General features: G+C 39.9%; 1 protein-coding gene across 3 annotated transcripts in view; it reads left to right on the plus strand.

Moving 5' to 3' along the window:
• edc4 (enhancer of mRNA decapping 4) overlaps positions 1-16,565 on the plus strand; it is a 96,540-nt gene that overhangs the window by 29,879 nt on the left and 50,096 nt on the right. For 2 of the 3 annotated variants that reach the window (XM_048605689.1, XM_048605690.1), the window contains exons 13-16: positions 1,110-1,173; positions 6,992-7,083; positions 7,886-8,082; positions 12,246-12,334. In XM_048605689.1, the coding sequence (XP_048461646.1) occupies positions 1,110-1,173; positions 6,992-7,083; positions 7,886-8,082; positions 12,246-12,334 (442 nt within the window). The remainder of the gene's footprint in view (positions 1-1,109; positions 1,174-6,991; positions 7,084-7,885; positions 8,083-12,245; positions 12,335-16,565) is intronic. The other variant, XM_048605691.1, reaches the window with a different exon arrangement.

The raw sequence follows: 16,565 nt of genomic DNA on the forward strand, positions 1-16,565 counted from the left end.
TACATTACCTGGGTCTTTGGTTTAAAGTCCAGTGACAAATAACGACTAGGCTGTCACCTCCCCAATATCATAGTAAAGGAAGTAAGTGACCAGATACATTTTGGGTTTGAGCACGTTTCACCATTGAGTTGTGATCTGTCTAGGGTGTGTTCTAACGGTAATAAAACAGGCAGCCTGAAGGAACGTGGATGCTCTTCAGTCAGTTGTTGTGTTTCCACTAGTGTTAATATTGCCTGCCCTTGGTGAGTCTTCATTACGTAGGAGTTGATTATGTTCAGGGATTTCATTACTGAGAGCAAAAACAAGGACACTCTCTTTTGTTAATAGTACATTAGTTTTCACTGAAGTTGCGAAGTCACTAAAGTTAACTTTTTATACATTAAACATTAAAGACTGATAATATTTTTGTGAAACTCTCGTCCCTCACCCAGTTCTGAATATACCTATATGTTCTCATATCAATATTATCTGTCCCTGCTGCTGTCGTGTTTACTAATTTATTTAAAATTAATTTGTAATCTGAAATGTTGCTGTTCATATCACGGTGTTAAATTCTTTGTCCCTGATAAGTTGCACATCTCGCCACATAACTGACCTTTTGTAGCAGTTAAGTTGTCTTATGCCCCTTTTATTTCCATAACCTAATGCTTCTTGACAATTGGCCAAGTGTAAATGGAAATGCACAGCTTAGATAACTCTGAGAATATTTCAAAACCTGGTTTTAAAATTCGAGCAGTTTTAGTGGAGTTACGGAAATGACCCACTGCTCTACAGAGAAGTCATGTGGAGCTTCATTTGGAATGCTTTGTCTCTGATTTGTGGAGAATGGACAACATTTTTTATACAAGAATCATATCCTTGATAACTAACTAACATTTACTGACTCAATCCTGTGTAGAATTAGAATATCCAAGGGCACAGAAAGCAAGTAGGAGAGTGAAATTAGACTAGATTGTTTGTTTATGTATGGAAGAGTGAATGGCTAAATAGATTTATTTGAAGTCTTTAGTATTCAACAGTTCCAGTATCTTTGCCTCCATGCTGTCTAAATGCAAAGGTGTTCTTCCATTTGTGCACCATTTCTGATATATTTAACTTTTTCTTGTCAGAAGGAACTCCTGGCCTTGTTGAATCTTCAGTAGTACAGCTAAAACTATATTGTGTACATACCAAGTAAGTGACACAATTAAGGTTTTACTGAGCTTATTGGTGACTTTCTGACTATTTTGTGTATGTATCACTCTCTCTTGTTTCAGATAGATGCGTATGTTTATGATCAACACGAGATTATGTAATGTATTAATCACTCGTAAAACCTAAAAAAGCTAACAGTGCCCTTGAAAAATTATGCAAAAAGAGTTATCCTTGAAGTGGCTTGGATGTTGGTTGTGTGTCTATCATTGCATGCTTCATTGCTGAAGTTATAATCTTGAATAGATTTTTGTTTACAGTTTTACATGTAATTGACTACTGCTCCCCAGCCCATTAGAGTTCGTGTTTACACTGTGAGAAATACATAATACTTGAGTATAATCGGTGCTCCTCACCTTTAGTTGATCAGTAATTGTCCCTTTCCTGTGATGGTCCTGATTTGGGGCTTCAGTCGAATGCTGCAAAATGAATGTTTTATCTGATTATTAGAAATAATTTTTGATTATGTTGCTGTTGAAATGAAACTAAAATAGTTAAAACCCTGCCTGAATGTATAGTGTTCAGAAATAAATAATTTCTTTTAAGGAAAGATAAATTCAGCAGTTTTACCATTTTAAGTATGTAATTGTAACAGCTATTTTGATGGGTGTAGTGTCTCTTCACTTTGATTTTGCAGGTTATTTTCAAGGTTTGTTGTATTTTCCACTTTTGACCTAAATACACTGACTTATACCGAAACATGACACTTAAGGACCCCACTTCAATAGCCATTCCTAATAATCTGAATTAAAATACAATAGTAATCTAAAGACTCTTCTTTCTCGGTGATAAACATGTGAAATCATCAGCTGGGGAGATCAATGAGAGGAATAATTAAGGTTGTTCAAAATATGAGTCAGTGATTAGAGATGTAAGTACAGAAAGGCTGTGCTTCAGTACGGAATTGCGATGTGCAAAAGGATTTGGTTGCTCTAGTGTATGAGTCGAAGTTAGAATACAGATGCAGCACATAATCAAGAAGCTTAATGGATTGCTATCCTTTTGCTATGAGGAACTGAACATAAAAGTAAGGATGTTTCTGATACACGGCATTGTGAGACCACATCTTGAGTACACTGTGCAGTTTTGGTCGTCTTATTTAAAGAAGGATGTGAAGGCATTGGAATTGATAGAGATGGTGATGTAGTGCTAATTTCACTGGGCTGAAGGCACGAAGGTCCAGTATAATTCTCTGGGGAAGGGTTTCAAATCCCACTGCCGCAACTGGTGTACTAAAATTTATGCTTACATTGGTATTTCCTTTCTTCTGGGCTAGAAGGTCTTCGTTCAAGTTCCTCCCTGTGTGGAGGTGTGTCATAACATGTCGGGAAAGGTTGTTTTAAAATGCATGTACATGCATTGGAGGAAGTTCAGAGGAAGTTAACTAAATTGACTGAAATGTGTGGGTTGTGTTGTGAGGCTGTGTTGGACAAACTGAGATTGCTTCCTTTTGATTTAGAAGAGCGAGTGGTGACTTGATTGAAGTGTATAACATCCTGAACAGTCTTGACAAGGTGGACGTGGAAAAGATGTTTTCTCTTGTGGATGAATCCAGAACTTGGCACTGTTTTGAAATTAGGTGTTACCCTTTCAGGGCAGATTTTTTTTCTGAGGGTTGTATGACTTTGGAACTCTGCCTCAAAATGCCATGGAGCTACGGTTGTTGAATACTTTTAAGGCAGATGTTGATAAATTATTGTTAGACAAGGGAATTGAGTCAACAGGGGTAGTTGGAAATGTGGTATATAAAACGCATACATTGTCTTATTGAATGGTGGCACAGGAATGAGGGTCCGAATTGTCTCTTCCTGCTCCTATTTCCAATGTTCATATTGGACTAAAAGTCATTCATGTTGGCTTCCTGGGGTCAAATTTAAATGCATCTGTTTGTCAAGCTTCTTGTCATTAAATTAGGGATGCACTTTGTATTTAATCCTGTTCTCAGCCAGTGCCTGTCAATTGCACTTTATTGCAGAAGTTACAGAATAGTAATCAGGCATGTGAATCCTCGTCTGTATTTCTGATCAAGCTGAGCACCTTGACTTCAGTTGTATTATCCAAGTGCCATGCTGTGAAGTCTGGATGCATTTGCTGCCCTTTTCATTCTAGATGGTAGACCTCATTGTTTTGGAAGGTGTTGTCACCTTGCCGAGTTACTTGAGTGCGTCTTCTAGATAGTGCATGCTGTTACCATGCTGTTGATGATAAAGGGTGTGAATGTTGATAGTGGGTAGATGGCTGCCTTGTCTTGGATGTTGACAGGCAAATTGCGAGTTTTTAGAAATGCACTGGTCAAGGCAAGTGGAGAGTATTCCAATCACACTACTTACTTGTGCCTTGTATTTGGTGCATAGGCATTGGGAATACAAGGGGATACAAGAGGTGATTTACTCACCAAAGAATTCCTAGCCTCGGACCTGCAAGATTCAAAAGCTGTTCCTGTTCAGTTTCTGGTCAATGGCAACTGCCGAGATGTTCTAATCGGTGACGATTAATGCCATTGAGCATCAAGGGTCTATGGTTAGATTTTTTCTTGTTAGGGATCATCATTGCCTGACACTTGTGTGGCATCAATGTTACTTCGTCAGTTATGAGCACAAATTCGTGAGTGTTGAGCAGGCCGTGCATCTGGACACTGACTGCATCAGTGTCTTTGGAGTTCTGAATATTGTGCAGTCATCGGCAAAAGAAACGATTTTTGACCTTGTCTTCAAAGGAAGGTCATTGACAAACAGCTGAAGGTGGTTGCTTTGAAAACATATTCCCGAGGAACCCTAGACAACAAAGTGCAGGGCTGGATGAACACAGCAGGCCAAGCAGCATCGTAGCCTCTCTGCTCCTATGATGCTGAGCCTCTCTGCTCCTATGATGCTGCTTGGCCTGCTGTGTTCATCCAGCCCTGCACCTTGTTGTCTCGGATTCTCCAGCATCTGCAGTTCCTACTATCCCCGAGGAACCCTGTTGTGACGTCCTAGGACTGAGATGGTTGACCTGTGATTGTGGATAGTTTTCCTCTATTTCACACTGACTCCATTTTTGCTGGAGTTTCTTGATGTTACAGTCAGTTGAATGCTGCCTGGATGTCAAGGGTGGTCAGTCCCATCTCAGCTCTGGAGGTCAGCTCTTTTGTCCTTGTTTGGACCAGAGCTATAATGAGGTCAAAATTTGCACGGCCCTGATGGAACCCAAACTGAGTGTCAGTGATTAGGTTATTTGTTTGCAAGTGCTGCTTGATAGCACTGTTGACGACTCTTTCACTAGCAGACTATGGTTGACTGAAGAGCCATAATTGACAGGGTTGGATTTGTCCTGCTTGTGAGCGCAAATTTCCGTTTTGTCAGGGTGATGCCAACACTTGCAGTATCCCCTGTCTTCAGCAGTTTCTTGCTGTCATGTAGACAATGTTCCCTGTAAGCTGTGTGAATAAGCAGCCACTCCAAGGGTTTGTGCTTGCCATTCCCAACATCGACTTGTGATTTCAGAAGTTGCTGCCGTGCATGGACGTCAGAGATCCACGCTAAAGTTAGGGAGAATGTAACATGTGGAGTGATTCAATTTGGTCTATGGCTGGTATCTGTAATGCTGGGCATACCTGGAGGAGGCCAAAATGATAAATCCACAAGCACCTCTGACTGAATATAGATGCAAGTATTTCAGCCTTGCTTTTGCACTTATAAATTCGGGTTTCCCCATTGTTGAGGAAAGGGATATTTATGGAACTTCCACCTCTTTGTTGTTTTATTACTCACCGTTACTTCATCTGGCAACTCCGTGTCTACGACTGTGTCTCCAGCTCTAGAACGTTCTTCCGGTCCAGTATGTCTTTACCTAAGGGTCATACCCAAACATGGTGATGGTGGTGTTTGCAACATTGTCTGTAAGATATGATTTTTGAATATGACTATGTCATACTGTTGCTTGATTAGTCTGTGGGTTGGCTTTTCTAATTCTGAGACAAGCTGCCAGACGTTGGTAACAAAAACTTTACAGTGTTGAAAGGGTTGTGTTTGCCATTTCCAATGCATAGCTTGATGCCAGGTGATTTGTGGTTTGATACAACTGAGTGGCCCTCAAATCTATCAGACAATTAGAAGTGCGCACTTTGTGGGTCAGGAGTCACATGTAGGTCAGATAAGGAAAGGATGGCTGATTTCCTTCCCTGAGGACATTAATGAACAAGGTGGGATTTTATGGCAGTCGACACCAGTCGTGTAGACACCATTAGGTTAGCTTTTAATTCCAAATGTTTTTATCGAATTTAGTTATCTCCTCTAGTGGGATCTCTCAATGTTCCCAGAGCACGAGCTTGGATTACTAGTCCAGTGATTTCCACTGTGCAACTGCCTCCCTACAATTATATATTTTTTTAAATGAGACCGAAGTTGTGCTTAGTACTCCAGATGTGATCCCATTGAAGCCCTGTTAGCTGCAATAAAAGCTGTTTACTTGTTTATTTTTATATTAATTTGTGGGACATGGGCTTCACTGGCTGGCCAGCATTTATTGCCCTTCCCTAGCTGCCCTTGTACTGAGTGGCTTGCTAGGCCATTTCAGAGAGCAGTGGAGAGTCAGCCACATTGCTGTGGGTTTGGAGTCACATGTAGGCCAGACCAGGTGAGGATGGCAGATTTCCTTCCCTGAAGGACATGAGTGAGCCAGATGGGTGATGATTGGCACTGGTTTCATGATCTTCAGTAGATTCTTAACTCCAGGTAGTTCTTAATTGAATTCAAATTCCACCATTTGCCATGGTGGGATTCAAACGCAGGCCTCCAGAACATTAGCTGAGTTTCTGGATTAGTAGTTTAGCGATATTACATTCTGTTCTACCAAATGCCATTTTATTTGCCATTTTATAAGTACGGTGAGAATAAATTATATTTAATTAGTGATTACGCTACAATGCAATTCAACATGCAACCCCTTGAATGCTTCTAACTTCCTGATCAATTCTTAGATGCACTTACTGTTAAAGGTTTGGATATTTAAGGGAATTTCCTATATTCTTGCACTTCAGTGTTGAATGTCCTTGCGTTTTATTTCTGCCAAAAATTGCATTGAGTAAAATAGTCTCCATAATGTGCTAAAATGCTCAAGTGATTGTGGATGCAGATTCATCTCCTCTGAAATATGGGCACATCTATTTTTTATCAAGATGGGTGATAAGACCTTAAGACAGAAGCAGGGGATGCAACTTCATTCTAGTTACTTACAAATTGGTATTAACTTGTGTTTTGTCCTCTTTAATCTTGAATTGCTGGTACCATTCCACTTAAATACTTTATCGTTGAAAATCAGTGTGAATGTTAACTGTTGTTGTTTGATAAGGTCACTTGACATGATGTGTCAGGCTTTGCTATTCTTAAGATAGTCTGAGAAGATATAATACTGTTTTTTCCATCTCTGGACCAAGCCAATTCTCACAGACTATAAAACAGGATTATTGCAGTCACCTTTTTTTGCACAGCTGGATTTCTGAAATTTGCACTGCAAAAATGGTGTTTTCATCATTACTTTGAAATAGTCTTGTTAACAGCTTGAGAACCACCATTCAGGCTATTTCATGTTTGGACAGTTGTCTTTGTCCTTTATCCTTTTTTTAAGGAGTCAGTCAAAACGTTTTTCATTGCAGCAGAGGAATTGTAAATTTTGTTTCATTTAGATTAAATAGAACGTAGTCCCTTCTGCTGTTGAACGGACTATGCAGTGTGACTTGGGGGGGCCATTTCAGGCATCAAGTTGAGAGCTACAATTGTCTCTTTAATCTTCAAAGCATGCTTTGAATATTGTTTTGTTTCAGAACGCTCCAGGATGTGCAGATTTATTTCCAGCCACATCAGAATACAGAAGAACCTGTTTTAATGTCATCTGCTGCCTCACATGAAGATTTCAGTAAGTTTTACGTTCAACTTCTTCCTTCAAATTTCATCAGGGTGCCATGTAAAAACTCTGTATCCACTTATTTTTAGTTTATGCCGCAATTTTGTCTTTTTACCTTTGCTGAATGCGGTATTTAAGAACTTTCTTTAGCACAGGGTGTAACATGCAATATCTCACTGTTGTCTTTCAAATAAATCTGTTATTTGATACTGTAAAACCAAATCAATGTCAAAATTATGTAAATTCATTTAACGACATCTTTAAACATGAAGGTGGACTGCAAATATTATCTAATTGATCACTATTGAGCAGATTGTGTCCTATTTTGTTCTGTTTAAAACAGTTGAATTATTGTCTATGTAATTTATCCCGTTCTCAATTTCAGACTTGCCTATTTTTCGAAAACATTTTTTGAGTTGTTTGAAATCTAGCATATCTGTTTGATACAAAAAATAATGTTTTTTTTATTTGCTTTTTACATACCTCTTTTCACCAAACTTGCAATGATCTGTTCTAAACCTGTTAACTTTCACATTAACCATGTGTTGTGCCCTAAAATATCAACTTGTTTTTGTTACCTTGGAGTTTAGTTTTGGACAATCTCCTGCCTTTTGTATATGGTTAAGAAAGTGATCATATATGGGCGATGTGTGTTCTGTAAGAGGCTTGTGTGTAAGGCTTCACTGTCACCTTCAATGATGAAAAATGATTCTTTGGTTGAGTTTATTAGTTGGGAAGGATTAAAAGTTGTGGAACTTTTGTTCTTAAAATTATTGGAATTAATTATACTGGATGTTTAATTTTGCTTTTGAAGCTTTTGCAGATCGTTTAACAGATATGAGTGTTGAAGGGCCAGCATCGGAAAAGGGATCTAGCAGAGGTTCTCAGCATGATTTGCGGCGTATGGTGGATCTTCCAGCTCCTACAGACTTTCTCTCTGTCTCCAATGATGTGAAACCAAAGCTAATGACTCCAGATGCTTTCATGACTCCTAGCACTTCACTTCAACAGGTGAGTGTCATTTAATATTTTTATCTGAAGATGGAATCTAAAGTTTTGATTCTCTGATGAAGTTTTGCTTTTTGTCAGTGAAGGATATCTACTGAGGGACTTACAGATGGAGGCAAGGGCATTACTGAGGTACTAAATTCATAATTTGCATCTTCCTTACAAAAGACGAGAATGCTGCCCAGGGCATGGTGACAGAAGAAGAAACTCTTTCGTTAGAAGGGATCAAAATTAGTAAGGAAGAAACCTTGGATAGATTGTAGGCAATTAAAGTTAACAAGGCATGCTGACTGGATGAAAAGCATCTAAGGATTTTGAAGGAAGCAAGGGTTGAAATTGTGGAGACACTGGCCTCCATATCCCAGTCTTCCCTTGGTGGAAGTGCCAGAAAACTGGAGAATTACCAACATTACAGTCTTGTTCAAAAAAGGTTGTAAGGATAATTCCAGCAATTACAGACCAGTTAATTTAGCTTGCGTAATTGGGAAAGTTTTGGAAACAGTTATTCACAACAGACCCAGTAGTCTCATGGAAAACATGGATTGATTAGGAAGAGTCAGCATGGATTTCTAAAGGGGAAATCAAATTTAACTAACTTGGAGATTTTGAAGAGGTAACAGAAAGGATTGATAGGGATAACACTTCCGGAAATTCACATTCATCAGGCACTCCACAACACACTTGTGAGGAAGGTTTAGGTCATGGTGCAGAAGGGGCAGTAGCAACATAGATGCAAAATTGGTTGAGTGATAAAACAGGGAGCGACGATCAATGGATACTTTGCAATCTTGAGAAAGTTGCCCAGTGATCACTATTTGGGAGCCTTCCTTTTCCTGATATGTAATAATAATCTGGATCGCGGTGTGCAGGAGACAATTACCAAGTTTGCAGAAAACACTAAACCTGGAAGAATTGTAGATTGTGAGAAAGATACTGTGGAACTGCAAAAGACCTTTGAAACGTTGGTGGATAGGTGGCAGTTGAGGTACAATGCAGAGCAGTGTGAGGTTTTGCACTTTGGTTGGAAGAACACTGACCGATAATACAAAATATTAAAGGAGATGCAGGAACAGAGGGATCTGGGTGCATATCTGTATTGATCTTTTGAAGCTGGCAGGACAGGTGGAGGGAGTGGTAAATAAAAGCACGCAGTGTTATTAACAGCTTTATTAATAGGGGAATAGGATATAAAAGCAAGGAGTTGAAAGTGATCCTGAAATTGTGCAAGATACTTGTTAGACCTCACCTGGAGTATTGTGTACAATTGTGGGTGCCAAATCACAGGGAAGATGTGAATAAATTGCAGTGAGTGCAGAAGTGATTCCAAGTATGAGAAACTTAAGCTGAGAGGATAGATTGAAGAAGTTGAATCAGAGTCATACAGCTTGGAAACAGACTCTTCGGTCCATGCCGACCAAGTTTCCCAATATAAACTGTTCCACTTGCCTGCGTTTGGCCCAAATCCCTCTAACCGTTACTATTCATGCACCTATACAAATGTCTTTTAAATGCTGTAACTATATCTGCATCCACCACTTCCTTTTGGCAGTTCATTCCATATACGATCCACCCTCTGTATGAAGAAATTGCCACTCAGGTCCCTTTTAAATCTTTCTCCTCTCACCTCAAAAATATGCTCCCTGGTTTTGAACTCTCCCACTTAAGGGAAAAGACCTTTGCTAATCACCTTATCTATGCCCCTCATGATTTTGTCAAACTGTATAAGGTTACCGCTCAACCACCTTTGCTCCAGGAAAAAAGTCTCAGCCTATTCAGCCTCTCCTTATAACTCAAACCCTCCAGTCCCAGCAACATCTTGTAAATCTTTTCTGAACCCTTTCCAATTGAATAATATCCTTCCTACAGCAGAGCAACTAGAACTGTACACAGTATTCCAGAGGAGGCCCCACCAACATCCTATATAACCTCAACATGACATCCGGGCAATCAATGAAGGCAAGTGTGCTAAATCCCTTCTTAACCATCCTGTCTACTTGCAATGCAACTTTCAAAATGTACCTGAACCCCTAGGTCACTTTGTTGGACAGTACTACCCAGGGCCCTACCATTAATTGTATAAGTCATGATCAATAGTGTCACTACTGCTGAGTTCCTCATTGCCCTATCCTTGACCAGTTATACCAACAATTTGAACAATGTAGCAAGTCTGATGTGTACTATCACATGCTAATTTTCCTCTGAAGTTGTATCTTATGATTTAGACATCTATTGTTGGATCAACATCCTGCAGTTTTCCTGTTGGGAACACGCTCACTACAGGAGCTGCAGTATTTCTAGAGGAAGGCCTATTGCCAGTTTCTCAGGGTAACTAGGGACAGGCAATGCCAGTGTTATTCAGAACAAATTAAAACTAAATCATCCAGTAGGATGCCTTCCTATATCTACTCTGAAACCAAAAAAGATTGAGCTCTGTTGTACGAACTTACACTTGGAATGGGTAGGTTGTCTTATGAGGAAGGTTGTGTTCTCTGAGTTTGGAAAAATAAGATGTGATTTGATTAGAAATTTAAAATCCTGAACAGTCTTGACAAGATAGATGTAGAGACGCTGTTTCTTCGAATTGTAAAATATAGGTCTAAAGGTCGCAATTTTTTTTTCTGAGGGCTGAGTGTGTTTGGAACTCGTTTCTTGTAAAGGTAATGGTTGAATATTTCTAAGATAGAAACAAATAGATTCTTGTTAAACCAGGTATTGAAAGGTTAGCAGGTTGGATGGGAATTTGGATTTGAGATTGCAATCAGATCAGCCGTGATCTTATTGAAAAGTGGAGCAAGCTTGAGAGGTGAATTCCCTACTCTTGCTCCTAATTTGTATTTTTGTTAAAGGCAGTTAATACTTGAGAGGATTAACTTGCATCAAAAGATGAGCTCTGCTCATCAGAATTTAAAGGACTGTTTCTTGGAGGAGCTCACCAACATTGTGGGGTGTGACCAACAATTAGGACCCTTCTCCCTGGGGAGAAGGAAGCTGAGAGGAGATTGAAGTTTTCAAAATCATTAGCAGGCTGTACAGAGTAGATAGGGTGAAGGTATTTCCATTTGGAAAAGAAACAATAACGTGAGGGCATAGATTTAAAGTGATGTGCAAACAAAGCAAAGGTCATCGGAGGCTGCACTGATGATGTTATCCAGCAGGTTAATGAAACGTCTGCGGAACAACGAACCAGCTCGGCGAGCCGACCAACGACAACATCCACGACCCGAGCTACAAATCCACTCTAAAACCTTAGAAGCCAGGGTAATGTGAGAAACAGCGAAGAGCTAGGGTGTGGAATGCACTGCTTGGAAATGTGTCAAAGGCAGGTTCAATTGGGGCATTCAGGAGGGCATTGGATGGTGTTTTTTTTTCAGATAGTAATGGTATGTAGGGATAAGGCAGAGATTGGCACTAGATAACTGAGCCAGTGCAGTTGCAGTGTTCCAGGTAGCCTCGTTCTGCCTTGTAATGATTCTGAACGTGGCATTCTTAGCTCTAGCTGTATACTTCCCAGCTTGTCAGTATTAGGAGGGTGAAGATCTTGAGCCATTACATTAGAACCTCACTTTAAAGGGAGCTCATTGCACCTTCACCCCAACTCCAGAAATGTGTATGTGTTATCCCCTTCCAGTGAACTTAGCAGTCTTGTATTGTTAACTTTAAACAGTTACAGTGAGTGACACTCATGTTTGGAAACTATTGACTGTTCTGTGCTGTGGTGCTGCATTCGTGAGAGTGTGGGTTGGAGTTGCCAAATCCATTTTACTATGGAGGTTTATATCACCAGAAGGAGCTAACTTCTAACTGGCTCCCAGAAATGGAAGAATGACATGTTCACCCAGACTCTCTGTTGCTGAGAAAGGTACTGTTGGTAAAGTCTTTCATCCAAAATTCCTTTGTGCTGGAGCATTTGGTGTTTAAAGTACATCATCTGAAGTCACTACCAGTCAGACCTTTAAGAATGCTTGTAGTTGCATCCTGTTGATTTTTGACCTCCGGCAACATGTTATGCGGCCCAGGTTCTAATGTGCTGAATGTCAAGCTACTACCAAATCAGCTCAGAAGCAAACCAGTCAGTTCACAAAGTGTTTCAGTTTACTATGGCTTAGCTGATTGTACCTGTCCTCTGGGTGTTGTGCTGGTTTGACTGAATATTTTGTTGTGGACAGATCTCTGTATCACCGGGAAGCAGTGTAAGCACTTTGACTGCAGTGACTGGTTTGAGTAACAGCTCTGCTAATGAGACTGGATCATCAAGGTAGGCAATTGGTATTACTTACGCAAAAGTATAAGTGCCAATTTCAGAGTATATGTAATTCTGCTTAATTTCGTTAGTTTTAATTCTGTATTTATTTTCATTTCCACGTTAAATGCTGAGGAGGATTTGAACTGTCAGTCTGTCTTTCTTGCCATTTGTTTTTGCGATGATTGACAATGGTTATGATCACCATTGGGCCAGCTTTTATTCCAGACTTTTATTGAAGTCAAATTTCCCCATCTGCTGAGTGGGATTCGAGTTCATGTCCCCAGGACATTAAACTTGGATTCTATATTACTAGCCCTGAGACATTACGACTATGCTATCACCTGTCCATTAATAAATATAGCTTCCAGTATGTGCAAATGTGCGTGCTTCTAACCTAACTGACAATCCTAAATTGGTTGCCACCATAACTTGTTGCACACTCAGCATTATCTAGGCAATGTTGTCCAATTACAAAGGCAGATCTATTGCTGAACGTTGTTACAAGTTTTGCAAACACAGTTGGTTGGATGTGGTCATTACCTTGTTGAGAACAGCCATGGCGAGAAACTGTTTGATATGAACTTTGGACATATGCCTACATAACTGGCATTGCAGTGGTACTGAAATTCACCTGCAGATCATTTACTGATTTATGTGATAGCACATCTTTTTGGCTTGGCGACAATATCTGTCGCAGCGTGAACACCATTTATTTCTTACACAGTTGTGGGGCTGATGATAATCTGAGTTGAGTTTCCTTATTACTGTACTTAGAACTGATTACAACTGCATAGCTTTTTTATATTGGGGAATGAAGGAATTTTGAGGTAACTTAATAGGAGTTTTCAAAATAATGAATGGGATTGGTGAAATTGATCCTGAATTTCAGATTGGGTTAAAAAATTAGAGACATAATTTTAAGAATTGAGTAAAAAATTTGAAACCATCAGTACTGTAGTAGATATTGTTGAAGCAAATAATACCTGTTCTAAGAGACAATTGTAGATATTTTTGTATTAAGTAGAGAATTTCAGGGTTAATAAAACAATGCCAACTTTGGATGATGATTGACAATAAAATAGAAATATTGGTCCAAATGTTTCTTTGTCTCGGTCATGTTATTTTTGTTAATGGCCAAATTTTTACAGTATAAGGCTGATTCAGTTGGATATATTAACACTAAGTATGGTATTGTGTTATCAGTTGTGATATTCAGTGGCACTTGACCAGGCAAAAAACTATTCACCAATGCTTAATTTGGATTCTAGCAAGACCACTCAGTTCCAGATCTTGTTCTAGTGCATATCCAAGATGGACCAAAGAACTAAATTCAACAGATAACGGAGTCATAGAGGTAGATGTAAACAGGCCCATCAGCCCAAATCGTCCATGCTGACCAGGTTTCCTAAACTAAATTAGTCCCATTTGCCTGCATTTGGCCCATATCTGTCTTAAGCCTTTCCTTTCCGTGTACCTGTCCAAATGTCTCTTAAATGTTGTAATTGTACCTGCCTCTGCCACTTCCTCTGGCAGCTTGTTACACATATGCATTACCCTCTGTGTGAGAAAGTTGCCCCTCGGGTCTCTTTTTAAATCTTTCCCTTCTCATCGTAAAACTATCCCCTCTAGTTTTGGACTTTCCTACCATGGGGAAAAAGACCATGGTAGTTCACTTTATCAATGCCCCTCATGATTTTAAAAACCTCTATAAGGTCACCCCTCAGCCTCCTATGCTCCAGGGAAAAAGTACCAGCCTATCAAGCCTCCTTATAATTCAAACCTTCCAGTCTCTCTAACATTCTTGTAAATCTTTTTTGCACCCTTACCAATTTAATAACATCCTTCCTGTAGCAGGGTGACCAGAATCGTATGCAGTGCTCCAAATGTGGCCGTACCAATGTCTTGTACTACTGTAACCTGACATTCTGTATTCAGTGATCTGACCAATGAAGGCAAGTGTGCTAAATACAGTCTTCACCACGTTGTCTACCTATGATACCACTTTCAAGGAACTATGCACCTGGACCCCAGGTTTATCTACTTGACAACAGTCCCCAAGGCCCTACCATTAACTTTGTAAGTCCTATACTGTTTGTCTTATCAAAATGCTACACCTCACATTTATCTGAATTACATTCCCATCTGCCATTCCTTAGCCCAAAGGCCCAGTAGATCAAGATCCCATTGTATGCTTGGATAATCTTCTCCACTGTCCACTATACCACCAATTTTGGTGTCATCTGCAAACATTCTAACCATTCTTCCAAAATTCTCATCCAAATCTTTTACATACTTGATGAACATCAGTAGACCCAGCAGTGATCCTTGCGGCGCATTGCTGGTCACAGGCCTCAGTCTGGAAGCTAGGGAACTCGGGGAAGTAGATCCTCAAACTTCTGACTCCTTTTGTCAAACCAATTTTGTATCCGGTTGGTTAGTTCTCCCTCGATCCCATGTGACCTAACCTACTAACCAGTTGACAATGCAGTACCTTGTCGAAGGCCTTGCTTAAGTCCACATAGACAATAATGTCAAGTAATGCCCACATCTATCATCTTGGTCATTCCTTCAAAAACTGAATCAAATTTGAGAGAGAGAATTTCCCACAAAGAAAGCCATGCTGACTATCCCTAATCAATCCTTGCCTTTTTAAATGCATGCAGATCCTGTCTCTCAGAATCCCCTCAAACAACTTGCCCACCACTGCTGTTAGGCTCACTGGTCTGCAGTTCCTTGACTTTTTCTTGCAGCTTTTCTTAAATAATAGCACAACATTGGCCAACGTCCAGTCTACAGCACCTCACCCGTGGCTGTCAATGAAACGTCGGTCTGTGCTGGGGCCCTGCAATTTCTTCTGTACCTTCCGGCAATATAATGGGATTCACTTGATCAGGTTGTGGGACTTACCTACCTTTGTTTTAAAACCTCCAGCACCACCTCCTCTGTGGACTCTTTTCAAGACATCACTAATTACTTCCCTGAGTTCCTTAGCTTCCATGTCTTTCTCCACTGCTATAATGAACGTAGTAGCCTATATCACGGTGGTCATCTTGACAGGTCATGAGGCTATTCAACACGGTCAACCTTGTGCATTCTGAATGTAGCTCGTTAGGCCCTGCATAACTGTATTTAAAGAGACCTGGACACAGTATCTATAGCTATAGCGGAGCTAGATGCTCATAGAGGAAAACATCATTCCATTCACTGTAATAACTATTCAATGACTGCTGCAAGGAACATCACAGTGCAACTAATTGATGAAGGAGCTGTTTTACAGTCTACTTTTGTCCCTGCTTCCTAAGTCTCTCTCACATCTCCAAGTACATGATAAATATTTCAATCCTGTACCCATAGCAGAACATCATAAGTATGAAATTTCCTTGGTCCTGTGTCATTGCTGTCAGGTAGCTGTATGGTAGCTTGATGTTGGAATGTAACAACATTAGGAGGTAGAGTATTTAACCCCTTTGCCATTGAATTGTTATGGCTGATGTGCTTGACTTTGTGCTTTGTTCCACTTGGTTCAGTATCCTTGCATGATTAAAAAAAACTATTAATCTCCATTTTGATTTCATATTAAAAAAAAGGTGCCGTCAGGACACTATCTAAGGCAACAATTATTTGAATTATACACGCAGAGAACTAAATGAGTAATAACAGTGTATGAATGAGGGTAACTATACTTGACATTATGCATCACTTGACTAGTGTGATATTGTGGGGTCTTAATAAACTGAGGTCACCGGTTAGGAAAACTTCCTACTGATTAGAGTCATACCTAGTGCAAGTGAATTGTTATGGCTGATGGAGGCCAATCATCTCTGCTCCAGGACTGGCGTTCCTCAAGGTTGTGTCGGAAGTCCAAGTGTCTTCAACTGCATTATCAGTGATTTCATCATCACTCATCATAATGTCAGAAGTGCAGACATTTGCTGATTAAGCATGCTGTTCAATCCACTTGAAACTGTTCAGATACTGAAGTGGTCTGTTCAGCTTTCAGGTTTTGGGCTTTAAAGTGGCAAATAAAATTGATATAACACAAGTGCAGTCAATGACTGCTTCCAGTGAAAGAATCAAACCTTCTCCCTTTGACATTCAGTGAGATTGCCATTAATGAGTCTCCTATCATTACTGTACCAGAATTTAACATTGACCATTAAACTTAACTGGACCAAGTATGTCAGTACTGTGGCATGGTTTGACACAGTGGTAGTGTCCCTGCCCCTGAGCTGCAAGGCCTAGG

This window comes from Rhincodon typus, chromosome 15 (assembly GCF_021869965.1).
Source record: "Rhincodon typus isolate 14 chromosome 15, sRhiTyp1.1, whole genome shotgun sequence".
Classification (NCBI taxonomy): Eukaryota; Metazoa; Chordata; class Chondrichthyes; order Orectolobiformes; family Rhincodontidae; genus Rhincodon; species Rhincodon typus.